The sequence below is a fragment of the Fukomys damarensis genome, unplaced genomic scaffold, assembly GCF_012274545.1.
Source record: "Fukomys damarensis isolate Sample0158 unplaced genomic scaffold, DMR_v1.0_HiC HiC_scaffold_21, whole genome shotgun sequence".
Lineage (NCBI taxonomy): Eukaryota > Metazoa > Chordata > Mammalia > Rodentia > Bathyergidae > Fukomys > Fukomys damarensis.
In genome coordinates this window covers 30,874,333-30,900,628 of record NW_022900933.1, presented here as the reverse complement: position 1 = coordinate 30,900,628, position 26,296 = coordinate 30,874,333, and the positions used below count along the sequence as shown (strand labels likewise).

At 43.1% G+C, this 26,296-nt stretch overlaps 1 protein-coding gene and 1 long non-coding RNA gene across 2 annotated transcripts in view; both read right to left on the bottom strand.

Moving 5' to 3' along the window:
* The window catches only part of Dglucy (D-glutamate cyclase), a 53,366-nt gene extending 50,850 nt beyond the window's left edge, over positions 1-2,516 (bottom strand). Inside the window, 2 exon segments of the mRNA XM_019206348.1 lie at positions 993-1,108; positions 2,458-2,516. Of these exon segments, the coding sequence (XP_019061893.1) occupies positions 993-1,108; positions 2,458-2,516 (175 nt within the window).
* Positions 2,517-3,993: 1,477 nt separating this feature from the next.
* The window catches only part of LOC104856803, a 35,312-nt gene continuing 13,009 nt past the window's right edge, over positions 3,994-26,296 (bottom strand). The window contains exons 2-3 of the long non-coding RNA XR_004518358.1: positions 17,094-17,211; positions 3,994-4,086 (exon numbers count right to left, since the gene is read on the bottom strand). This is a non-coding gene — a long non-coding RNA (uncharacterized LOC104856803). The remainder of the gene's footprint in view (positions 4,087-17,093; positions 17,212-26,296) is intronic.

Below are 26,296 nucleotides of genomic sequence, written 5' to 3'. Positions count from 1 at the left end.
GGAATGTTCTCTCTTGGGGTCCTGAGCTACCATGCAGAGAAGTTTGGTTGTCACTACTGGAAAAGCTTCACAGGAGGGGAAGAAGTGTTAAGCTCACCTGTCCAATTGTCCCAGGGGTCCCCAAAATGTGAGGGAGGGACATTTTGGATGATCCAGCCCGGAGGCCACCAGCTAGAGAGAAGAACCATGCCACTGATCCCAGCCTTGGTATGGAGCTGTGGGAATTACGGTGTTAAACTTTTGTTTGTTTTTTTTTTTTTTTGGTTTTTTTTTTGTGTGTGTGTGAATTTTGGCTGAGACAGCGCAGTGACAAATGTGATGTGTTCTTTCTTGTAGGACCCTTGGTGTTCTCTGGGAGACAGTGGGGAGATGGATGCAACCCTTAGAGTGAGGCCAGTCCAGGGTGGGAAGGCTTAGTCTGAATCAAAATCAGAGGAGGATGCAGCATAACCCGGGGGCACTTTTCCCGGGGAGGAAAACCTCTCTCATCTTCTGAGCCCACAGGCACTTCTCCATATGTGGCTGAGGTGACCAAGCAGGGGCGGGTGGCCGTAGATCCCCTAGTGAAGATCCACACCTGGAATCTGGCCCAAGATGCCAGCTCGTTCTGGGACATTAAATAGTACCTCAAGCTAATAGCATTGCTCCATGCAATAGCTAGAAGTCCTTGGAATTTCTGGCCCCAAACAAAATCTTGGTATTTCTAAGACTGTTTACACCCCCAGCCACCCTCCTCTTTTTGTTGTTTTTTCTTTTTTCTTTTCTTTTTTTGTACCAGGGATGGAACTAGTATCCTTGCTCTTGCGAGGCAGACGGTGGAACACTGAGCTAAATCCCAGGCCATGTTTTTTATTCTTTATTGGGACAGAATCCTGCTGAGTTGCCCAGGCTGGATTCAAAGTTGTGATGTTCTTGCTTCAGCCTCCCAGGATTACAGTTATGGACCTCCATACCCAGCCAGGATTATTTTTGAAGCAGCTAGCACTACCTACCCCTAGTTGTTCCAATTTCTGGTAATTGCTTTCTTTGTAGAGTCAAGCGCTTTATGTCAGAGGGAAGGCAGGACCTAGGGCAGACTGTGAAAGGTATCAGGCTACCCTTAAATGGGCTGCAAGGAATGTGGGGAATGGAGGAGAGGACTAGTCAGAAGGCACAGCCTCTTGCAAGGTACAGGGTCAGCAGTGGATGCCACCTCTGGAGCTGCCAGGGACGGGCTTGTTTGGAGCAAGTTCTCATGCTGGGCTGGGCTGAGTTTCTCATGGGAAATTCCTAATTCTGACGACTCAGCCTCTCACTCCCTCTCTGAAAGCCCTTTTGGTCCTCAAATGCAGCTCAGAATCCACCTCTGTGGAGCAGCCAAGAGGCTTTCTGGGCCCTGCCCATTCTGGGGACATTCTTGGGACCACTCACTTGGCCTGGAGTCACACTGACAGAATATTGGACTGGACCCTGCGCTCCTTTCTTTCCCCAGTGCTCGAAGGCAGGGACCCACACTGGGTGTCCTCCTCAGGATCTGGAGCATGGACTACAACCTAATCATGTAGTACAACCGAAAAGCACTTTGGATGGAGTGAGCAAATGAGTGAGTTCCATTTTTTAAAGTTTTAAAAATTATTTTTAACAATAGAGATGGTCTCAAAGCTCAATGATGCCCACAGAGGAATCCTGTCAGTTGACTTCTTATATGGCCTCAGTGTGTTAGTAAAATCTGCACTACAAATCCACCTCAGGGTGGCCTCTATCGATGATTTATGTCATTTTTATACAAACAGACCCAGGGCTTTGCATAATAATACAAAAGTAAGGTTCAAGTGTTTGTTGAATGATTGGCTGACTATAAGATAGATAAAAACAGGATTCTAGGGGCAGTTTTCATAGTGAGGGTTCTGAGCAAACCTCACTTTCCACAACCTTTTCTATCTAAAGAAAAGTAACCGATGGGATTCCTAACCAACAATTTATGCTTTCAACTCAGAAAGTGCTGTAAGCCCCAGTGCCATTTTAACAAAGAATTTGAGATTGCATAAAACCTCTAACAATCAAAACAAAAAGAAGATTGCCCTGGAAGGGGGAGAGATATATTCAAAACTCTCAAGAGTGCTTTAATAGCTGCAGCAAAAAAGAAGACATGGGGGAGAGAACAGTTAGTCTGCCTGGCTGGGGAGAGGCCGAATTCCTGCCCCAGTGGCCTAAAGCAGCTGCTTTGTTGGGTCAAGCTGTGCTTGTCTGCCAGTCTTTGAGAATTGGCCTAGGCCTGGCAGGCCTGGCACCCTGGTCCAGCAAGTGAGTCACCAGCTAAGGTCCTAGATGTCTGAGAGTCCTGGGCCACTCAAAGGACTTAGCACCTCTGCCTGGGACTCAGCATGGCCAGAGATCCATTCCACAACTGTGGAGGGACCATGGTCAGAGCCTTTGAGCTGTGCAGGCTTTGTATTCAGAGGAGGAAATGGAGCTCACCGAAATCCACTGAGACGAGATGCCCACAGGTACCTGTTGACCTCTCCAGAATGTAGCATGTTGCCTTTGGTTTCCTTGATTTATTATTGTTTCAATATAAATGTAAGAGCATTTTGCATTGCTTTCTTGGCCTGGAGGTAAATAAATGTATCTAAGAACCCACCCTGTGAAATGCATGCTGGGAGGGACATCAAACCCCCTGAGAGGGAAAGGTCTAGAGCACCTGCCTTACAGTCTTCCACCTTGAAGCCCAGGCCAGAGGGTGCAGTGCGTGCTCATTGGCTCCTACCAATGTACCAACTGGCTCCTCCATATACCAATCAGATAATGTCCACTTGTAACAAATGACAGCAACTTTGGCACATACAGCAGAGAATTCAAACAAATTACCTAAAGTCCCAGAACTAGTAGGTAGAGCCCAATTCAAAAGCAGGTCTAAATTTAGGCTTGCCTCATTGATATCTACCTATCTATATCTATGTATACATATTTAACTATCCATCAATCTATCCATCCATCTACCCATCTATTTATCTACCATCCACTGACCCATCCATGCATCCATCTATCCATCCATCCATCTACTCACCCATCCACACATCCATTCTCCATCCATCCATCTATGCATCCATGCATGCATCCATATTATGGTGTTAGGAATCACATCCTCAGTATTTCTTAGGACCAGCAGGGGCCATCTGTTTACTCTCTCCAAGGTGATTGTGGTCTCAGAGTCTCTTGAGCCTGTATATTTCCTTGGGAACTGAATTTTTACTATCTCAGGCTTTGTACAATGACTTCTGGTGAGGCCACTATTGGGTGGCCCAGATCTCTCTCTTCCCAGTGTCTTCCTCTAGAGGTAGGGTGAGATGAGACCCAAACAGCGACTGGGCTGCTGTCCAAAGAGCCACTTTTCTGTTGAGAGCTCTCTCTTTTATCTTTAGAGAACAAACCATCAAATCCACAAATATTATCCCCTAACATCAAATATACCAAAGAAGGGTCCCACAGACAAACCTTGGAGGACCTGACATACCCACAACTCCAGTGTAAGGACATCTCCTCTGGACTTATGTAGATAACTGAATTTCTACCATTATAGAGTCAGTTTTCTGCTTTACCCAAGCAATCCAGTTCTTGAAATGCTTCTTACAGATGTTCTCAAACAGTGGTTGAAATGGTAGAGTACAGACCAACATTGTTTGTAATAGAAATAATTTGGAAACAACTTAATAAAGCTTGATTAAATAGAGTGAGACTTGGTTGTACAGAAGAGTAGCTAAATGAACTGAAATACAGGGTTTAGTCTGTTTTCTATTGCTATAACAAAATACCCATGACAGCCTAATTTATGAAAAATAGAAGTTTATTTGATTCAAGATTCCAGAGGCTCGGAAATCCAAGAGCATGGTACCAGCAACTAGGGAGGACCTTCTTGGTGCAATGTAACATGGCAGAGGGCATCACATGTGTTAACAAGTTAACCTTTCTTACAGCTGAGACAAAATACCAGACACCCAAAGTTAAAGGGGAAAGGTTTATTTGGCTCACAGTTTGTAGAGGTTTCAGTCCATATTGACTGGCTCCAGGGCAGACTGGCACATGATACAGGGGCAACTGTTCATGGCACTGAAAGACAGCAAAAGCAACAGGGGACCTTAACAATGGCTTTCTGCCCCTTTTATCTTATTCACTACTTAGGATGAGTAGCACTCACACTCTTAATCCTAGGACCCTTCCGCCTATCACTGCATGGGGAATCAACCACACACTCTAAATTCAGCCACCTTTGAAAAAGCCCCACTTCAGACCACAAGAGGTTTTGGAGGGACATCTAGACCTAAAGTCTAACAACATGGAACTAGCTTTTTCTTATAAAGCCACTAATGTCATGGTGGGGGGCTCATGATCTCATCTAATCCTAATTACCTCTATAGGGCCTGCCTCCAAATACCATTAGCACCATTAGATTAAATCTCCATCAGCTTGAGGGGGAAACATTCAAAGCACAGCAGAATATCCATACCATAAAAAGGAATTTGGATTTATTGTTGTTGTTGTTTTATTACAGGGATCAAACTCAGGACCTTGCATTTGCAAGGCAGGAATGGCACCACTGAGCTAAATCCCTGGCTTTCCATACCATACAAAGGGACACCATGTAACTACCTAAAAACGAGGCAGCTCTTCACATATCTGAAACAATCTGCCAAAGATGTAAAGCCAACAAGGCAAGGTGGGGAATTCCATATACACGAACACACTCATGATCTGTGTGGGTCCACCTGGGTCATCTCTAAAAGGATGAGGAAAAGCTTGGTGACAGTGTTGCTTGTAGAGGGGACACTAGGGACCGGGGCCAGGGCAGAAGCAGTGGTGTTGCACTGTGGTTTGCACGGTGCCATGGAGTGGCCTTGATGGAAGATGGGTTTCTGCTATTTGTTTTTTCTGAGCCTTTTGAATAGCACCACATGTTATGTAATAAAAAATGGAAATGAATCATTACAGTAAAATATAATCTATCCTTATAGCTCCAAGGATTCAGGTTACTCATGGGTTTTTGCATCCAAGCACCCGGAGCATGCAGAGGTAAGGAAAACAACTAATTTAAAGAGCATGTGCCTGGGACATGGACACTGTTGCAATAGTCACAGCTGTCGCTTGGTGAGTTCTGGCCACTTTGTGCTGGGTGCCTGTGACACAGGTGGCTGCAATGCCTCGTGGTAACCTGTGAGCTGGGCCGCATCCAGCCCTAGGGTTCAGAAAGGGGACTTGAGCAGGAGAGGCCAAGCCACAGGAGCTTGGCTGAAAAGTGAGGAGGGATGGAGCTTGGGTTCCACCTCAGTTGCCCTGTGGGCTCCTGATCATCAATCCCAAAGGCCCCGGGGGAGTAGGGAGGAAGACAAATGCCATTTCTTCAACTCCATTACCTACCTAATACACCGTGGCACTGAGTAGAACCCTGGGCCAACAGAGAGAACCAAGCAGAGCAGGTTCCAGCCTCTGGTAGGTTGCTCTCCAACAGGTGGAGAGCACAATAAGCAAGAATCCACAGGTGGCTCCCAGAAGAAGCTGAGGGTCAGGGAAGGGCATCCAAAGGCTCCTCTTTGTCCTGAGAACCTAGGCCAACTCACCACTGTCTGCTTCCATTCAGCCCCAAGCTTGCTCCTGGGACCTCAACAGTTTGATTTGACCCTTGTCAAACTGTAGCCTTTTTTTGCTCTCTTAAAACCTAAGGAACAGTGCCACTTTGAGCTGTACACTAACAAGCTCTTGCCTCCCCTCCCCTCTACATTTGCTCTCTGCCCACAAACCCCACCAGCCCCTCAGGGTGGGTTCCGGACCCTCAGCACCCATCCCACCCCACTGGTGATCCTCTTGCTCCTTCCCTCATCTCCCTCACACGGATTCTCCACTTTGGCCTGACTCTGCTCACTGGCCTTCATGCTTAACAAACCCCTTTTCTGTCCCCCTTTCTGCACATAGAACACTCACTTTCTGCTATTTCTCCCCTCTGCATTCCTGGCCCCTGTCTGCCTTGAAGCCTCCCCTTCTCTGGCCAGCTCCAGGCAATCAGGCTCATTCTATTCTGCAAGAGAGGCCTGTCCACCCTTCTCTAAAAACCCCACAGACCCTAAGGACGAGTTCCTTCTCCCAAGCTGTCTCCACAGGCCAAAACACTCTTTTTTCCCCTTCTGATGGTTAAGCAAACCCCATTTATCTCTCAGGGAGGACGCAGATCACTCCTCTCCACTTGGGTGCTAATTGCTGGGGTACTAGGGTGTAGAGCACTGAGGAAGGTAGTCAGGAGATGGTTTTATTGTGTACTCTGAAGTGCAGTGGAATGGGGGCTTGCACGTATTTGGGGGCCAGTCCTAAATTCCTCCTCATGAACCATTCATACTCCTACCCTTACAAGGTGACAAAATTGACTAGTGCCCAGGCACAGTACATCCATCCATCTGTCCATCCCACTCATCTTTCTGACCATCTGTCTGTCCATCCATCCATCCTTCCCACTCATCCATGAATTCATCAGGCATCATGGTAAAGAGCACAGATTCAGGCCAGACTGTCTGAACCCTAAACCTGGCTCTGTACTTAGGAGGGGGGTCTACCTTCTAATCTGTAAACTAGGACTGCTAGTGGTATATACCTCACTGAATTGTAGTCAAAATTAATAAGCTGACACATGTGAGGTTCTAGGGACACTTCTTGACCTGGTCCCTGATTAGTGCTTTGTTGGAAGGGCTTGTTGCTTGCAATTATCACTGCACGCAGCATGCTGGAGACACAATAGTGAATAAGACAGCCACAGCCCACGCTCACAAGGGTATACCAGCCCGGGAGACAGACATTAAACATGTAATTACTGCCATGTCTGTCTCTCGAGGAAAGATAGGTAAATAGTTGACTCTAACACCACGTACTGGGCACTCCTGTTCCTCATGGAGTAGGAATGGAAGAGAGCAAGGAGCTGAGTCCAAAGGGATGAGTGGGACATCAGCTGTGCAAAAAAAAAGACCCCCTCAGCCCAGAGTATAGCAGGAGCAATGTTAGGGAGATACGCAGAGGCACCCAGCTTTCCATACTGCAGGAGAGTGTGATGCAGGCAGTAGATGGCAGGAGCACAGCCAGGGAGTGGGTAGGGGGCAGAGGCCAGCTCACCAAGGCTCATGAGAGATGCGCATCTAGAAAGCCTCCTTCCCACAAAAGAAGCTGGCCGGGGACAGGCTGCCCCAGTCCTTCAAGACCAGCCAGTGCTAGGTACACTTGGGGGAACAGAAAGGTCACGGAAAGCACCCATTTCATGTACCCTGTTGGGAGAAGGGGCAGATTCAATAGCCCACACAAAGGTCTCTGGGATGAGGCAGCCAAGGAGGCAGGAGAGAAGACAAGTGCCTCAGGAGCCAAGGGCAGGGAGTGATTCGCCGGGGAATTAGTGGTTCACAGAGGTCAAGAAAAACAAAGAGAACCAAATCTCCACAGGCTTTGGAACCCATATTCTCTCTCCCACCCTACCAATATGAAGCCATCTGGCCTCAGCCAACCAAAAAGCAAAGGGGTTACCTTATGTTTTTATAGAATTGCATTTGGGACCTCATAAAAAAATAGAAGACACAACCCGCTTTCTTGAAGCTTACAGTGTAGCCAAGAAGAACGCGTTACTCACAAGTTCATACCATTCACAGTGCTACAAAACTCCATTTCTGGTTTCCTTAGATGTCCCCTGGATCACTTCCCTACAGCCCTACAACTTGATAATGGAAGAACAGAGTGAGTAGGTGGGCAGACCTTGTCTCTACTCATTCATTTTTGTGGTGGGAGTTGCTCAGGGTTTGCCAGGAGAGTTGCTGGTGGTAGCCTAAATAAAACTGCAAATTTGCAAAATAAATGTTGCAGTAAGGAAGAAGGCACCCTAACCATACAAACATTTCATTAAAAAATGTCATTACAATAACAGAGGCAAAAGATTGGGGAAAGGCTGGCAGTCATAATTAGTATTTGTTTATTTAATAGGTCAGATACAATGCTCCCAGAATGCAAAGGATTGTTAACAAAGAACAATCTTTAATCAAGGCAGATAGTGGCTCCTTCTTCTCTTTTGTAAGCAATTCAGTTCCAGAGTCAGAGGGAGGTAGGATCCATGGTGGAGAACAGGGGACAGAAATCTGTGGTGGCCCAAAGCAGGATGTCAGAACTCAAGTAGGGTAAGGACAACCCAGGGAGGATGGTTTGGCCCACGATGTCCCGGCCTGGTGAGAGTGAAGAGTGTCCATGCACACGGAAGAGGTTGGCCCAGTATGGGCTAGGGGGAGAGAGGCCAAGTGGAGTGAGGGACAGCACAGGAAATGCTGGCCAAGATCCAATATATTCATGATCAAGCAAACAAGGTGATGTAATAAGATCAAGGAACCTGGGTTTCTCAGTGATGGAGAAAGGAATAAAAAATATGAAGAGGAACAAAATTAGAAGGAACCTGTGGTTTTGGGTTAATTCTAGATGTATAGGCACAAACTCTCTTTGTTGGATTTACAAATGAATCCGACTTATCCTGGAACAGAACTCACGGGTAAGTCAGGGACTTATTGTATAGTATGTACATTACAATGTTCAGAACAAAGAAATGGTCAAAGGAAACTCCAACTTGATGACTTTGCTTTCTTTTGCATAACTCTTACATCCTGTATTGGAAAGTGTAAGGGAACATGAAATTGCAGTACAGTATAATCAGCAGAAATTGCAGTACTGCACTGAAAGGAGCCACCATAAGGCCACACCGCTGCTCGTGTTCTTGCATACTAAGCCTGAATGTGGGTCCTAAATCCTGGCAGTGGGTTGTAAGCTTAAACAGTCTGCCTTGGTCATAAATCTGAACAGCCACTGCAAAAGTAGGTTGTTAAGTGAGGAATGTCTGTACACAGAGCTCAATTTTTGAAAAAGTAAAGGTAGAGCCTTATATAGTGTCACACACCGCTAACTCCAGCTACTTGGGAGACTGAAGCAGGAGGACTGAGAGTCTAAGGACAGCCTGAGTAACCCAGTAAGACCCTGTATCAAAAAACAACAAAAAAAGAGGCGGGAGTGTGTGTGTGTGTGTGTGTGTGTGTGTGTGTGTGTGCGCGCGCGCGCGCACGTGAGCAGGGAAACATTCCCATCCCTGCCTGGGAGTAGCAACACCTCAACAGGAGTGAGCACATTAATGCTTGGCTTTGAATCCTAAATACCATTTTACATTGAAATAAATCAAGATTCCTCGAGGAAATATGGGTTCTGTGGCCCAGGCTAGGGAAATAAGATGAACCTGGAGTATCTTATTGTGCCAGGACATGAAAGATGTGCTCACAGAATCACAGGAGCACGTAGAAGAGACAAAGGAGTTCTCACGGGTCAGGCTGGGGGATTCAGAGGTTTAGAACTAATGGCAGGAACAGAATGTAACTTCCTGACTAATAGTGTGGCGGTCCAGCCATCACAACACTAACATGCCTGAGTTGGGGAGTGAGGATTGAGAAAGGAAAGAACACTCAAGCTTGAGTGGAGACCAAGATAAATCTGATTTATTTCACAGAAACAGATCCTTTTATAGGCTCACATCAACAGGAAGCACCAAGCAACTATTTGTATCTTTTATGAAAAGACCGGATTTTCTGACTCTTTACAAAGAACATCAGATCTATGGCTGTCTCTTTGAGTTTCTCCCACTGCAGCAACAAGTTTAACAAACAGGGTCCTAGTTACACAGATTGTAGAGGTGAAGAAGTTTCCTTTTAAATGTCAAACACCTAGAGCGGGGCTCCCACAATAGAGGAATCCAGAAGTGTATATACAAATAATTAAAAGTTGATTGTGATTTTTAAAAAAAACGTAGTTTGGAGTGCTGTTCTTTCAATTTCTGTCTCTTTGCAATTGTTTCAAAAGTCTAAAAAATGAGAAGAAATACATTTTAGAAAAACTAAATTGTGGGTAAGGATTAAAAAGGAGAGAAATTTTGACACACGTTGCACTGTAGATGGGCCTCGAGAGCATTTTGTTAACCGAACCCAAACACAAAAAGACAAATACTGGATGATCCTGCTTCTGAGAAATACCCAGAGTAGACAAATTCCACGTGGACAGAAAGTAGAAGGGTGAGGGACAGGTGTTGGGGAAGAAAGGAGAATGGAGAATTAGTGTTCACTGGATACAGAGCTTCAGCTTGGGAAGACATTTCAGAAACAGATCGTGGCAACAGTTGCACAACCAAGTACGTGTACCTAATGCCACAGATCTGTACACATAAAAATGGCAAAAGCGATCAATTTAGTATTATACATACTTAATCCTGATAAAAATTTTGAAAGTAAAAATGCAAAATTTGATTTAAATGTTGTTTCAAATCACTGATGTGATAAGTCACATCAGACCCAGGTCATGTCTTAAATATCAACTATTCTCCAACTACAGAGTTCCTGTCCTGGCTCCTGGAAAGGAGCACATCATGGGAAAGGAAGGTTTATGAGTATATGCCTCACATGGCTAAACATTAACTTCATGTCTCTGAAAATCTGGCAGTAACTCTACCCAACATGACTGTGAATGTCCATGCTTAGAGAGTTAAAGAACACTTGAAAGCCTCATTTTTTTAAAGTGACTCTGCTTTTAGTTACTCAGTCAAATAAAGCAACCCAGCCAAGTGGCAAAACTCCACGGTATGACTGCTGTGGGCAAGAAAGGCCAGGCCTTCTGTTTCATAGTTGGCTTGGCCTGTAAAACTAGAGCGCATGTGTCTGCTGATACAGTGTGGAGTTTCTCAATGGCTCTGTCAAGCCAAATTCCTGTAACCACAAACCCCATGTGGTATTTGAGCATAGATGTTACCATCAGTAAATGCTAAATTACATGGTTCTATGGGTGAATCCTGGGACAAACTAGGTGGTTGCTTTAAGGATGTCTAGCTGCCCTTGCACTGCCCCATTCAATGTTCAGTGACGTGACTTATAAGGACACTTCAGTGTCACCGTGAACACCACTGCCTGGTTGGAAAGTCTGAAGGCTCCACGCATCTCAATCACTGGGAAAGGACCTGGAGATATTACCTGTGTCCACAGATGACACCCCGAACTACCCAGCAAAGTACTTACTTTTAGTCTTCGGGCTTCTGTTGGTGCCAAATGCCACATATGCCAGGATGACATTTCATCAGCACCTTCCAGTTCTATGATAGTCATGATCTATAACTACTTAAAAAATTATTCACGATTGATAGTGTTATTGATGATTACATTTCAGTGTTTTTTTGAGACAGGGTCTCACTGTGAAGTTCAGGCTAGCCATGAACTCACTGTGTAGCCTAGACTGGCTTCGAACTCACCTCAGTCTCCTAAGTGCTGGGATTACAGGTGAGTTCCACCATGACTGGCTCTATGTTTCAATTTTTAAAAATTCATTTTCAGGGGTGTGTATATATTAACTTTAATTGAGAGTAAAATTAGTTTCAATTGGCTAGTGCTTAAAACAACTAGTTTCACAGCCATAGATGAGTCTGGAGATAACTTTCCATCCCTGAAGAACCATTTCCACCTCATAAATGTACGGAAACAGATACGAGGTGTGGTAGAAAACTACAGTGAATGTTTAAATTTTAAAAATGTATTACCACAAAAGACACATTGCCACCAATTCCCTTCCAAAATATTCCTCCAATCTTCTAACATGCCTCTCCCATTTCTCTTACCATGTTCTGCAACAGCTCTAGAAGACCTCTGACATGTCTTTAGCTGCACTGTTAGGCTGTCTTGCTTCTTGGAATCTAGTCAATACATTTACTTTTTGTGATCATTTTGACTTTGGGGAAGAGCCGAAAGCCACATAGCATAAGATCCTGTGAATAAGGTGGATTAGGACACACGATAATGTTTTCACAAGCCTGGTTTTCTGTTGGATGGCCCTCAGTGGCAGCATTTACCATGTTTTTGGTCACCTAATGTAAAGACACTCATGAAAGAGGTCTCCAGAACTGCTTCCAAAAGTGGCAAGAATGACGGGATAAGTATGTTCAAAGTGTGAGTGTGTGTGTGTGTGTGTGTGTGTGCAGGTATTAATGGCAATATCTTTTATTGTAATAATTTTAAAAAATTGAACTGTTCACTGTAGTTTTTGATCATCCAGTGCATGTGTGCATGTATGTGTGTGTAAAATAGAGCCCACCTTTAACCTTAATCATCTCCTTCTTGGGCTAATACAAGATTAGGTTTAAAAGATGTATGTATATATGGGTTTATATTTCATATGAAAGACATATGATAAAACCACACAAAAATGAGCTAAGCTCTGACCAAGTCCATTTATACATCTGTCGACAGCCTTGCAGAGGTATTTCTGTAGGGATTATGGTGTAGACCTAAGCTACTGTTTCAAAAGTTCCTCTAAAGTTGCATCCAAGAACAGTTAAGGCTGGGCCTTGGCTCTGCACTGCCTGAGATTTCACAAACTCAAAACCAGGTGACCAGGGAGAGTTACAGCCACCTTGCTTGGCTTACTGACTTAGAGCTTCTGAGATTTCCCTTTATGAGTATTCCTGAGCACCAAATGTTCAGTACATAGTCCCTGCCCAGTCAATTCTTTATTGCCATTGCTTAAATTAGTGACAGTTCCATAGTCAGGAAGGATGGGGGACTCATGTTCCCCACTGTGTGGACAGGAAACCTAGCAGGGTTAGTTTTTAGGGTCACCCTGGGGTGAGATGTTTGTTGCACTGGGCAATAGTAAAGTGAGTTCCCTGGGAGGACTCAGAGAGAAGGTCCAAGCGTGTCCTAGTGGGGAGGGTGTGCACTCATGGAGCCCAGACAATCCCAGAGAGGCAGTGGGAAGCCTCCAGGGGCCATTTCCCAGGGACCTTCTTCCCTGTGCGCAGCTGGCAGGCCTGGGAGCAGAGTCCCTGGGCTCTCCCTAGTGCATTTCCATGGGAACGGCTCTGCAGCCCCGTGCTGAGAGGTGTGCTCCGTCTATTTCTATGGCTCCTATCACCATGGCACCTACTTGCTCTGAAAAACACAGCTAAAAACAGAACCTAAAGAAGAGGGGGGCATCCACTTCCCTGCACTCACCTTCTCCTGCAGCAGTTGTTTAGAACTTGTGATTGCTCACCTGAGCCTTTGCCATTCTGAGGCTCTGTGATTTGTCATCTGTGACCTTAAAAAATAAGAGGCTTACTGTCTATATCAGCATCGTGGTGAGGGTGATGTGGCTGAGGTTCCAGAAAACTCTCCCTCAACTTGCCGCAGGTTCAGGGAAACGAACGCACACCAGAAGTGGCTGGCTCAGACCCAAGTCAGGTATTTTGAGGAAGGCGAAGAAGTAGGGAGTTGGGGAGAGGGGCTATGACATCAGTCTACACAGATCATGCAGGAAGAGACCTGTGCTTATTCCAAGAAAGAACTTTCCTGCGAGCATACTGGAAATTCTCTCCAGGCAGAGATACACAAGGCCAAATCACTTCTGTGTAGGTTTTTCTTAACAATTGCACAAAGTGCAATTGCTAAACTCAGCCTCTAGAGTCACACAGAACTTGACCTTGAGTCCTGACTCAGCTACTCGCTAGCCTTATGTGAAGTCCCTCTGGGAGGGCTGACAGTACACACCTCATGGGCTATGGCCTCAGCCTTCATGTCTGTCCTTGGTTTTCTCATCTATAAAACATGGAGGCTCTGTGATGGCTCCAGGACAGAATATACAGGAAGTGCCAAGAGAGCACCTGGTACATCACACATATTAGTAGCTGCTGCCAAAAGGGTGGTGGAGGAGGAGGACAGTACAACATCCAGAACCACAGTGTTGCTCAGTGGGTGCCCATCTTGTCCTCCCAGATCTGACTTCCTGTCTGAAGTCCCAGTGGTGCAGGTACAAACAGGGCCCTGCTCAAGAGCAGAGCTCAGCCACCAGACTCCCGCACTCATCTGTGTCCCCAGGCATAAGCATAGCTGAGAACAAATTTGTGCTTCGAAGCAGGTGACACCATGCACTGCAGAAGGGTGCTTGATATGACACACAGAACAGAGGAATCCTCATGTCCTGGGCAAAATATCAACATGGTTACCTGCTTGGGAGCTTTGAAGTCAATAGCTCTGAAGGCTTGAAAATCCCCTTTGCTCACTTATGAGTAGAGTGACTCTGGACAAGTCACTTACCCTTTCTTTCCTTCCTAATCTGTAAAATGAGGTAATGGCTTCTGTCTCAGAGAGACTGGGAGCATTAGACGAGAAAGTGTAGAAAGTCTTTAGTTCTGAATCAGCATGTAGTGGACTCTCAGTAACTGTGGGCTCCCTTCTAGTCCCAACAGTTTCAGGCAGAGTAAAAACTGCACTTAAGGGGCAAAGAATTAGCCTCTATAATAAGAGGAAACCAGCTTATTTCCTGAGTGTGCTGGTAAACATTTCACTAAAAACGTGCCAAACCCTGAGTTAGGATGGCCCCTTGCAGTGTCCGCCTCAACCCCACACTCTGTTTCTCACAACTCGCTTTGAAAAACAAAGGACATTCTGGGCCGGGATTTAGCTCGGTGGTTCCACAGCCTGCTTCCCAAGCTTAAGGTCCTGAGTCTGATCCCCAGTACCAAACAAAACAAAACAAAACAACCCAGAAGGACCCAGAATGTCCTATTGCACCAGCCAAACAACCTGTGGGTCACTCTCATATGCAACTTACTCCTTCCTGCCTTTTTATTTTACAAAAGCAATTTCCCTGTTGTGATCACACCAGTCATCTCCCTGCCCAGTCCCAGTTCCTCAAGAGCTCAGTTTCCATTTGGGGAACCCATGTGCTTCCAAAGAACTGGAGTCTACTCTGGGCTCCAGGGATGAAATATATAACTGAAGCTAAACCAATCGGTGAATTCCAGTGCCTTGGTGCAGGGATTGGTTGATGTGAACCTAGCTGAGCCAATCAGAATGACTCTCAGGACTTCTCCTGATAATGGTGGACAAAAGGTGAGTATGGATTTTGGATGTGAGGCCTGGGGCTGGCCCAGCTATTTTACCATGATAAGCAAAACTGGTGCCATAAATGGGCATACAGATGAGCACCAACTGAAGGAACTACAGCCAGAGCTATGATGATGTTATGAATCACTAGACAAGACCACATCTAAATCTTGCCCTCCCTCTGCCTTTTTTAATTCTGTGGGTCAACAAATTCCATTTATATTTCAGGTGATTCAAGTTGGCTTTTCCATCATGTCATGGAAGCAGCTAGAACACTGCTTCCTCTCTGCAGGTTCAGGGCCCTCCCCACATTAAAGCTTAATTCCAATGTTAGTTCCAGAAGGGACTTCTATCCCTTCACTTCATTCTCTTCCTCTATTATCCCAGGATCCCATGTGCCATTTATGAAGTATCTACCAAATACCAAATCTTAACGATGAAACCCTTTGAGCAGTAATGTCTCCATTTCTCCAGTGAGGACCCTGAGCCCCAAATGATGTGAAATAATTTCCTCTAAGGCTACACATTTAGCAGTTGGTATGATCAGATCTAGAGACCATGTCCTTGTGACATGTGGGTTATTAATATGTTTGATGGCTTTTCCTAAATACTACTGTATTTCATTTCCCCAGTTGGATTACAAACTTCTGTAGCACAAGGGTATTCTTCCTTCTTAATTTGACTGTCTTCTTAGGTTACTTATGTTTATTACCAAATGATGGATGGAACTCCTGTGACTACAAATACCCCATCCCAAGGGCCTGATGCCACAGGCCTGATGAACACTTTAAAAAGTGCTAGGATGGGCTTGGGATGTAACTCAGTGGTGCTGTGCCTTCTTGGCAAGTGCAGGGTCCTGAGTTCAGTTCCCAGGGGACTGTAAAAAAAAAAGTGCTAGGATTATTGCTTAACATATAGAATCCTTTTTTACAGAAACAGAACATTGTATTTATAGTATTCTGGGACCCAAGGCCCAGTGGCTTTCCTTTTGGATGCTGGGATTTGAACCCCAGGGCCCTGAACCTGTGAGGTTAGCGCGCTACCATTGAGTAACTCTCCAGACCTGGGTTCTGAGTACCTCTTCTTAAGTGCGTGGTCCTGGGCAGTGACAGTGGTGCTCTGGTTTTACAAAGTTAATTTATTTCATGATTTGGGGGAAGAGGGCTGTATTTGTGTTTGTGTGGGGATGATGGCTGTGGTCATGTTTGTCACCTTATGCAGAGTTTGCAAACAGAGGCCAAATTTTAGTATATGTGCTGCTAAAGTGAGCACTGGAAGCAAAATTTTGCCGAACGCTTTTGTTTGCAAACCGAACTGATTGCAAACAGAAGGGTTAGTGAAGCGAGACATTACTGTACTTTGTGTATTTGTACTTCAGATTTTCTGTTTGTCAAATAAAGATATAATCTCAACACCTCCCTGGGTTGTGGGAAGATTAAATCATGTTAGTCAAACAAGCCAGACCAATGCCCAGCATCTTCTTGCTCTTTCCCCACTGTATTTCTCCTCTAAGCGCTGACACTGGCTGGCCCTCACAGCTATGTGTCCTCCCTGCTCTGTGGATCATGTCCCACCCTTCCCAGGAGCCAAAGCAAGACACAGAAGTTCAAGAAAACATTGGCCACCAGGTGGGTAGAAGTTTCCATCCCATTCTTGCCAAACATTGATTCCCTTCTGGGAGCCAGAGCGTGCCAGGAAATGATTGTAGCCCAGACAATTCCGTTTCATTGCAGATTCATTGTATTTAGATTATAACTAATTCTTTTTCTTTTTGTTCCTGCTCAGCAAGCCCTAAACACATATAGCTCTGACAGCCTGAGCATGGGTCTGACTTATTTTTAAAAAGGAAGGGGATTTGCCAAGAGCTCAGGAGGCATTTTCATTTAAGATATGAAATTATTTCTCAGAACAGCTAAAAGTTCCATTAGATTTTGAGAATTATCAAATCACCAGTACAGATTTGCTCAGGGGTCTGTCAGCAGGGGATGTTATATCTCCTTAGCAACTTCAACTGAGTTGCACTTCTCCAGGGCTTCGGTGGGGGTAGGAAGGTCTGAGGGACAGGAAGAGATATATTTGGATTTTGTCACTTTCTTCTGATCACCTGAGTATTCAAAGGAGGGTGAGCCCAGCCCTGTGACCCCCACCCCTGTGGGGCTTCTGTTGTTGACTAACCTCTCTTTCCTGTGGGAAACAGCTCCGTTTCTATTTTCCAGAGGCACCGCTCTCACTCTGTTACATCCTCTTACATCTCTCTCGAAGTGTAGCTCTCCGGGACACCGTCGTCAGAAGTCTGTTAAAGATGCATATTTGTGGGTGCACCTCATTTCCGTTGAAGTAGACTGGCAACCTCAGGTAGCAGTTTAAGAACACATGTCTTGCGTCCTAAATGTGGAATGAGCTCCAAGCTCCAGCTCTGCTAACTATACCCATGGACTTTGGACACCTCCCTTAATCTCTGAGTCTCAACTTTATCAACTGTGCAAAGGAAGTACTGAGCTGTCAAGGGATATCCCTGCCCCTGTCCGTTTAAGCAGTCATCATAAGAATGAGTTGAGAGCTGGGATTTAGCTCAGCGGCATAACGCCTACCTCACAAGCAGCAAGTGCAAGATCCAGAGTTCAATCCTCAATCCCGGTATAAAAAAAAAAAAACCGAGTTGAATTAATAACATGTTTATCAATATTTAGCACCTAGGAAATGTCCACTGTGCAGGGGAGAAGAATATTTTCCTTCTCCTCTGAAAATTCAATAAAAAAGACGATGGATTAACAGAAGAAAAGATAATGCATGTATTACAAGCACGGGGGCCTGACAAAATGAGAGGCTCAAAGAAGGGCCAGATAGTTGAAGCTTATATAATATCCTGAGCGACAGAGGGGAACAGGAGCCTTGGAGATTTTCCTGCAAGAAGTAACCAGTTACAGGAGGTGAGGGGAGAAAGTGCACGGTGAACAAAGGTTGTCTTGTTATTCAGATGAAGTTTCTCTCCAGAAACAAGCAGCCCTTAAAAGAGTAAGCACCAGAGCCAGTGGGGCAGCGCTGGAGAAAGTCTGTGGAGTCCTCCTTCAGTCTCTTCTCCTGGGACATAGTTCATCTTTCCTGGCTAATAAGATTCCCAGGGAGGAGACTAGCCACAGTTGCATTCCTTTCTGGAGGATTTTCTATCTTTAGCCAGATAAGGGACATTCAGAGAAAGCCTCTCCCTGCACACTAGGGGGAGAAAGAGCAGTGACAGAAGTTGGGTGTGGTGTACACACTGGTAATCCCAGCACTTGGAAGGCTGAGGCAGGAGGATTGCCTGGGTTTGAGGCCAGCCTTGGCTACACAGTGAGTTCAAGGCCAGCAAAAACTACACAGCAAGACCCTATCTCAAAAACAAAAAACAACAACAACAAAAAACCCCAAACCAAGCAAAAACAACAATAACCCCCCAAAAGGAGTAAGAGAAAGGAGCACAGGAAAAGGCTGGAGAGACTTTGGCTCTCTTGAGTTTAAAGCACTCAGCACATGCTTTGAGGTCTCTTACTTTCTGAGCCCCAACAAATATGTGATAACTTTTCTTTTTATGCTATACCTACACCCAAACATCTTAGGACCCTATAGGTACACCTGGCCATGATAAGCAGCACTAAGATTGTTCTAGTACTATCCATTGGAACAGATTTGGACAAGTCTACAGACCAGCAACCAGAACTGAGCATTTCGTGAACCACATGAATTCCTGTGGGATTCCCATCTGATCCTCAAAAACAGGCAGCCAGGAGAGGGCAGCAAGAGAGAGCAAGTCTCACTGTAGCTACTATAGTCACAATGCCCAGGCATGGGCACTTGACCCTGTGTGCCAGGTTGGTTCTCATTTCCAAAGGCACCCAGTCTGATGGGGACAGTGGGGCAGCATGGACTCCTAATAGCTAGCAACTGTGTGTCTGACCTTTGATTTGCACGCATTATTTACTTCAGCACACAGGCAACAATTTACGGCAGGAAGCAACAAACTTCATCGGGATGAAGATATTGGGAGATTATCTATGTCTAAATCAGTGATTGGCAAATACTTTTGTACAGCCTATGAGCCAAGAATAAATTTACATTTTTAAAGAGGTGTGAAGAAGAAAAGGGAGGAGGAAGAGGAAGAAGAGGAGGAGGAAGAGAAGGAGGACATACACGTGATGGTTAATTTTTTTGTGCATCAACATGACTGGGTCACAAGGTACCCAGATATTTGGTTAAACATCATATCTGAGCGAGTCTGCAAGGAGTTTGGGGCTGAGATAAGCCTGTGAATGAGTGGTCTGTGTAAAATCCGTGGCTCTTCCCATTTGGGGTGGGCAGCACCTAATCTATTGAAGGCTTGACTAGAACAAACAGAGGTGGGCTTAGCACATACAGGCCCTGGCTTCACTGTCTTGCACTAAAGACAAAACAAAACAAAAAACAAGAAGGAGGAGCAAGAGGAGGAAGAGAAGGAAGGAGATTTTCTGCCCTATTGACTGAGTTGGACATTGCTCTCTGGTGCTAGGCCTGGGATTTATATCAGTGACACTCCTGGTTCTTAGGCCTTTGGACTCAGGCTGGAATGCATGTCACCATCTTTCAAGTCTCCAGCTTGTGGATGACAGATTGTGGAACTTCTCAGTCTTTATAAATCCACCAACACCTCTATCTCTATCTCCATCTCTATCTCCATCTGCATCTGTATCTATTGCTTGGTTCTGTTTCTCTGGGAAACACTGACTAATGCAGAGACCTAAGTACCACACAAAACCTAAGATATTTCCTGTCTTGTCCATTGCATGGAAGTTTGTTCAGCCCTTGTCAAAACATGCAGGAACTGACTGTTCACTTAGCACACGGTCTCTGTGGTCAGTATAAGTCAAATCCATGCCCTATCAAACCACAAATCCTCACTAAGAAGCCAGACACACAGTCATACAACTTGGGAGGCTGAGGCAGGCAGATCATTTCAGCCAAGGAGTTTGGGAGACACCAGGGCAACACAGCAAGATTTAATAGCAGAAAAACCCAACAAAAACCTATACCATGGGCCGGGGATTTAGCTCAGTGGTTCGGTGGCCTGCCTTGCAAGCGCAAGGACCTGAGTTCAATCCCCGGTACCCAAAAGAACAAAAACAAAAACCTATACCATACTAAATAGTGAAATGCTGAAAGTATTCCCCTTACAGTTAAGAGCAAGGCCTGAGAAGTTTGTTATTATATTATGTCAAACTGTATAGTGGACCAAGAAAAATGAAGCAAACAAAAATGCATATGAAGGGCTGGAGGGTCTTGCACCATGGGAAGTGCTTGCCTACCATGCTTGAGGCCTGCTTCCCAGCACCACACACACACGCACACACACACACACACACACACACACACACTGGAAGGGAAGGGAAAACTGCAGATTTTATGATTTCATAGAAAACCCAACATTATTTACAAATAAATTATTAAAATCAGTAATAGAGTCAGAAAGGTTTCTGGATACAAAATCACTATGTAAAAGTCAATTGCATTCCTATTTACCAGTCACAGAAAATGTAATTTTAGAAGATACCCACCTATAAGGGTACTTATAATTATCAAATTTAGAAATAAATCTAACCAACATGAAATCCTTTTATGGAGAACTTTATTGAAAGACACTGAAAAACTAATAAATGTAGAGATAATATGTTCATAACAGAGGGATTCAATATAAAAATTATATCAGTTCTCTCAAATTGGTGCATATATTCTGTAATTCTAATCAAAATCCTAACAATCCATACCGGGCCCAAATCACTTTTGAAGAAAAACAACAGAAAAGTATGTGTGGTGGAGGCATGTCCTCTGTTAGATATAAAAACATAAAGTCATAATAATTAAGAATGAGTGAACAAAAAACTTCCACAACTCAACAACCATTTAAAAATAGACAAAGGTGCTAAGATTATCAGATATTCCAGATTTCCTAGAACTGAGAGGTTTCCCAAGATAATAAGACTAAAACCTGGATGGTCTTGGACAAACCAAAATGATTTGGTCACCTTCCTGTCCATTTTATCAATTCATGGAAATGACCAGCAATACCACTGTATACATGATATCTGTGTATAAAGAATTAATATCCCTGTATTGATTGAAATTAAGTTCCATATTCTGTAGTTTACATTTTAATAAAATACTTAGTTTATTTAAAAAAAACAGACAAAGGATTTGGACAGATCTTTCTCCGAAGGATATATGCAAATGGCCAATAAGCACATAGAACAGTACTCAGTGCTACAAATCATTAGAGAAACACAGATCAAAACCACAATGAGCCAGGTGTGGTGGCGCCACACTAATTCCAGCACTCAGTAGGCTGAGGCAGGAGGATCACTGTGAGTTCGAGACCAGCCTTGGCTACACAGTGAGTTCCAGGTCAGTCTCAACTATATAGTGAGACCCTGTCTCAAACCAACCAACCAAGCAAACAAAACCTTAATGAGATATCACTTGATACACATTAGGATGTCTATCATCAAAAGCAAAAGCAAGATACCTGTCAAAGAGAATGTGGAAAACTGAAACCACTATGCACTGCTGCCAGCTATGCACGATGTGCCAACCTCTGAAGATGAGCTAGCCTAGCCCATCCTCAAAAAGTTAAACCTTGAAGACTGGGATTTAGCTCAGTGCCTCACCTGCCTGCCTTGCAAGCACAAGGTCCCAAGTTCGATCTCTGGTACTAAAACTAAACAAAAAATTAAACCTTGAATAACCACATGCTCCAGCAGTTCCAGTTCTGGGTATACGCCCAGAGAATGGAAATCAGAGACTCGCACAGAGATTTGCACACCAGTGTTCACAGCCACATTATTCGTCATAGCCAAGACGAATGGCTACCGATGGATGGATACATAACCCATTTTTACACACAATGGAATATTATTCAGCCTTCGAAAGGAATGAAATTCTGATACACATTACAGTACAGATGTCCCTAAAAGACATGAAGAAAGACATTGTAAGTAAAAGAAGTCTAAAATAAAAGGGCCAATATCATATGGCTCCACCTACATGAAGTGCCTGGAATAGTCAAATTCATAGACCGGAAGTACATCACCAGGGGGTTACCAGGCTGGGGAAGGGAGCAAGGGGCCTATAGTTTCAGTTTGGGAGGCTGAAAAAGTTTGGCAGGTGGATGCTGCTGACAGTTGCAAAACCATACAGATGTAGTCAATGCCATTGAACTTCACCCTTGAAAATGGTAAATATTATGTATATTTTACCCCAATTAAAGAAAAACAAATTGAATGGCATTAGAGCAGGATAGGTAGCATTGTCAGTAGAGCAGTGCAGCGTGGTCTCCCTCCGAGCATGGTCTCTGCACTTGTTCCATGTTTGAAAGGGCTCAGAATAAAGGGGAAGAAATGAAGAAAAAACTTTTAGAAACTTTGATAGGTCTGTCCTATTATGAATCTAATTAAAAAATCAAGGCCTTTATTTAACATATCTTTCTTATTTTACTTTCCTAGTAATTAATTATTTTTGTTTAGTTTTGTTTTGTTTTTTGTGGTACCCGGGATAGAACTCAGCACTTTGCACTTGCAAGGCAGGCGCGGTGCCACTGAGCTACATCCCCAGCACTTTTACTTTTATTTTTACAAAAATATTTATCTCCCATGGATTTAGGGGAAAAAGTGGAATTCAACATGGAAAATCTGAGAGTTCAGAAAAAAGCCCCACACTCCATATATGAAAATTTAATTTCTGACAGTGAAGGGATTGCAGATAAGTGGATTTAAAAAGTAAAATTGGAAGCTGATTATCTCACAACAGTCATAAAAATCAAACCCAGATTAATTACATTAAGCACTTTATTAATTAATGAATTAAACATTTAACATGAAAGATTAAACACAGACATTCCTCATTAATGGCCTACATGTTTAATGACTATTCGAACTTCTGACTTTTTTTTTTTAAGATTAAAATATTTTATTAAGGAGTATTGAACATACTATGAAAAGAACTATGTACCGTATTCTACAATTATATATAATTTTAGCCATTAGCACTTTGAATAATACATAGTGAAAACATAAATCCTTCTCAAGAACTCATTTGCAAAGTGTTGTTTGCAAAAGTTGGTAAATGCTGTTGAGATATGACTTCAGTCTTATTCCTTTCTGTTCCATGCAATTGTCATAATTTCAGATATCAGTGTTAACATACTAATGAGTGTAATCATAGAGTTGATAAGAGTTTCTGTGATAGTTTCTGTCTTAGCTCCATAAGTTTATCTTTTGAATTCTACTATTCTGTTTCTGTTTATAATTCTACTTGTTATTTTGAAAACTGATGTTATACATAAAATAGGGAAGGCATGACCCATTCCAAATTTCCTTTGTTAAGTCCTTCTATACTAGATTGCTTTAGTTAAAGCCATATAACTTTCATGATTTAAAGGAAGAAAAACATAATTTTCAAAATTGAACACAGACTAATCAGACTATCCAGACTTTTCTGCCTTTTCTCTATGGTTATTCCCTATTTCTTACTTTTTTTTCTTTCAGCTTTAATTGAGTTTATTGGTACATTTTAGGGATACAGTACAGTTACATTCATTGTTGGGATCTTGTACCTCTACATGACAAATCTTGGTTCTCATTTTTTCCCCTTGTCCCTGCCCTCCCTTCAACCCCTCCTCCCCTCCCCATCTACAACCACTTTATTTTCATCTTTTCATTATCTCACATAGTTTCTCTGGTGTGAATAATATGCAATAATACAGAAGATCCTAATAAGATTACTGACATTTAGAAATGGGAAGAAAGGAGCTAAATGTGTAGGGAAAGTGGGACGGGTAGGGGAAGGGTAAAAAGGGAAAAGAAAAAAATGTGAGATACTGGCTTTTTTTAAGTACAATTCTGTTCATCTTGTTTATAGTCTCAATATCTTTTTGTTGTACAGCACACCTTGTTTATATAGTATTATAATTTTTTATTGTACTATATAGTATGCTGTAGATTTATGTTGTTATACATTACAGTACTACATGTAGTAATTATGCAAGTAAGTCATAAAATTGGAAGTTCCTTGACTGTTTCTTTCTTCTAGGTTTTTTTTTTTTGTATTGGGGATCAAACTCAGATCCATGCGCTTGTGAGGCAGGCAGTGGCCCCCCTGAGCTAAATCCCCGCCCCCCTTTCTTTCTTCTAAATATTGTAATGTGGGCTGGGAATTTAGCTCATGGGGGCCTGCCTCTCAAGCGAAAGGTCCCAAGTTCGATCCCTGGTACCCCCCCCAATCGTAATGTATATACCAAATACAATTCCTCATTTAGCGATCAATTCATTTAATGACTGAGTCACAGGAACAAGACTTGGCCATCAAATAGTCCTTATAACCTGTTATATTTTGGGCACATTCTCTAAGCATGTTGTGCAAATAAACACAGCATTCATGAAAAGGCAAATGTCTTCAAAATGTATGTTATTCCTATACTGTCTGATACTGGGGGAAAATAAGCTACTATGCTTAACAACTTTTGGATATTGAGGAAAAACAAGCAACCCTATATATTAGATCATTTGTTTTGCTTCAGTATCCAAGAACAACAACAAAACACGTGGTCTGCCTGTTTTGATGCAGAATGGAATGATTTGGAGCGCCGTCTCATGAGACCTGTTAATTATATATGATACAGGTGGAGCAGCTGTGCCAAAGGGCCAGAAAAATGTATGGGCACATTCTTTTTATTGGGCTCACTTCTAAGGACTCTTTGCTTCCAACGGTTCCTCAAGACGATAATAAAACTGATTCATTTGGAGTTAAATAAATTCTCAGACATAAATAAGCTCGTTAGAAGTGATGTTACCTTTGAAATGTTGTGATACGTAGAAATGTCTTCTGGCACATATTTTCTCAAGGGTTATACGTACACTTCTGAACCACAGGAAACAATAGAACAATTAATTATCACCATTATCATTGGCTCTGCAATTGTTTATGTTCTTGATTTTTATCTTACATGCTTGGCTACTGAGCTCCTTTACCACATAGTCATTAAATGAGGAGTGTCTGTATTTAAATATGAAAGAAAAAATTAAAAACTTTTAGAATGTATTATAAAAGAATATCTTTATGATCTCAGAATGGGAAAGATTTTTAGATAAGATAAATTTGACATCAAAATTAAGAACTTCTATTCAATACAATTAAATTTAATACAATAAATTAAATATAAAGGCAATCTTAAACTGCAAATAAATGTCTGAACATATAAAGCTGACAGGATTATCATTCAGAATATATAGAGAGATCCTACAAAGCAATAAGAAAATGAAAATTAGAGAAAAGATATAAACAGGCATTGAATAGTAGAGAAAAAACAGGAAATCCATACACATGAAAAATTCTCCACTTCAGTAGTAGTTAAATAAATGCAAATTATAACCATAATGGCAGAGACACAGGCCACACCTATGAGGTTGACAAAAATGGAAGCTAACAAAAATGGAATTAACCACAATATATTTGGATTGCCATGTAAGACTATGTTGTTTTGTTTTGGTTTTTTTATTTTGTTTTGTTTTGTTTTGGTATGGGGATTGAACTAGGGTCCTTGCACTTGTGAGGCAGGCAGTGGAACCACTGAGCTAAATCCCCAGCCCCATTTTGTTTTTTTGAGACAGGGCCTCACTGTGTAGTTCAGGCTGGTCCTGAACTCACTATGTGGCCCATGCTGGCTTCCAACTCATAATGATCCTCCTGCCTCAGCCTCCCAAGTGCTGAGGTTACAGGCATGTTCCACCACATCTGGCAAGGGTAGATTGTTTAACCACTTCAAAGTGTGTGTGTGAGTGAACGTTATTAGCATTATCTCATACAGTGGAGATACCTTTCAACTAGCAATTCCATTCATAGATTTATGCTCCACAGAATAGACTGAACACATGTAATAAGAGATAATTATACAATAGAATACCACATAAGAAAGAATATGAAACTATAGCTATCTGTATCAGCACAAATGAATCTCAAAAACATACTGTTGAATAACGAAGTCACAGAAGAATATATTTCATATTCTTAAATATAACATTAAAACAGACTTCTGAAAAAGCTGGGTGTGGTGGCTCACGCCTGTAATTCCAGCACTCGGGAGGCTGAGGCAGGAGGATCGCTGTGAGTTCGAGACCAGCCTGGGCTACAGTGAGTTCCAGGTCAGTCTCAACTATATGGTGAGACCCTGTCTCCAAAAACTAAAAACAAAAACAAAAACAAAAAAAACAAAACAAAACATACTTCTGAGCTCTGCAAAACTAAACAACCTACCACCTAAAGATGTAAGTTTTGTGCAGGTGTCTCTGTGTGTGTGTGTGTGTGTGTGTGTGTGTGTGTGT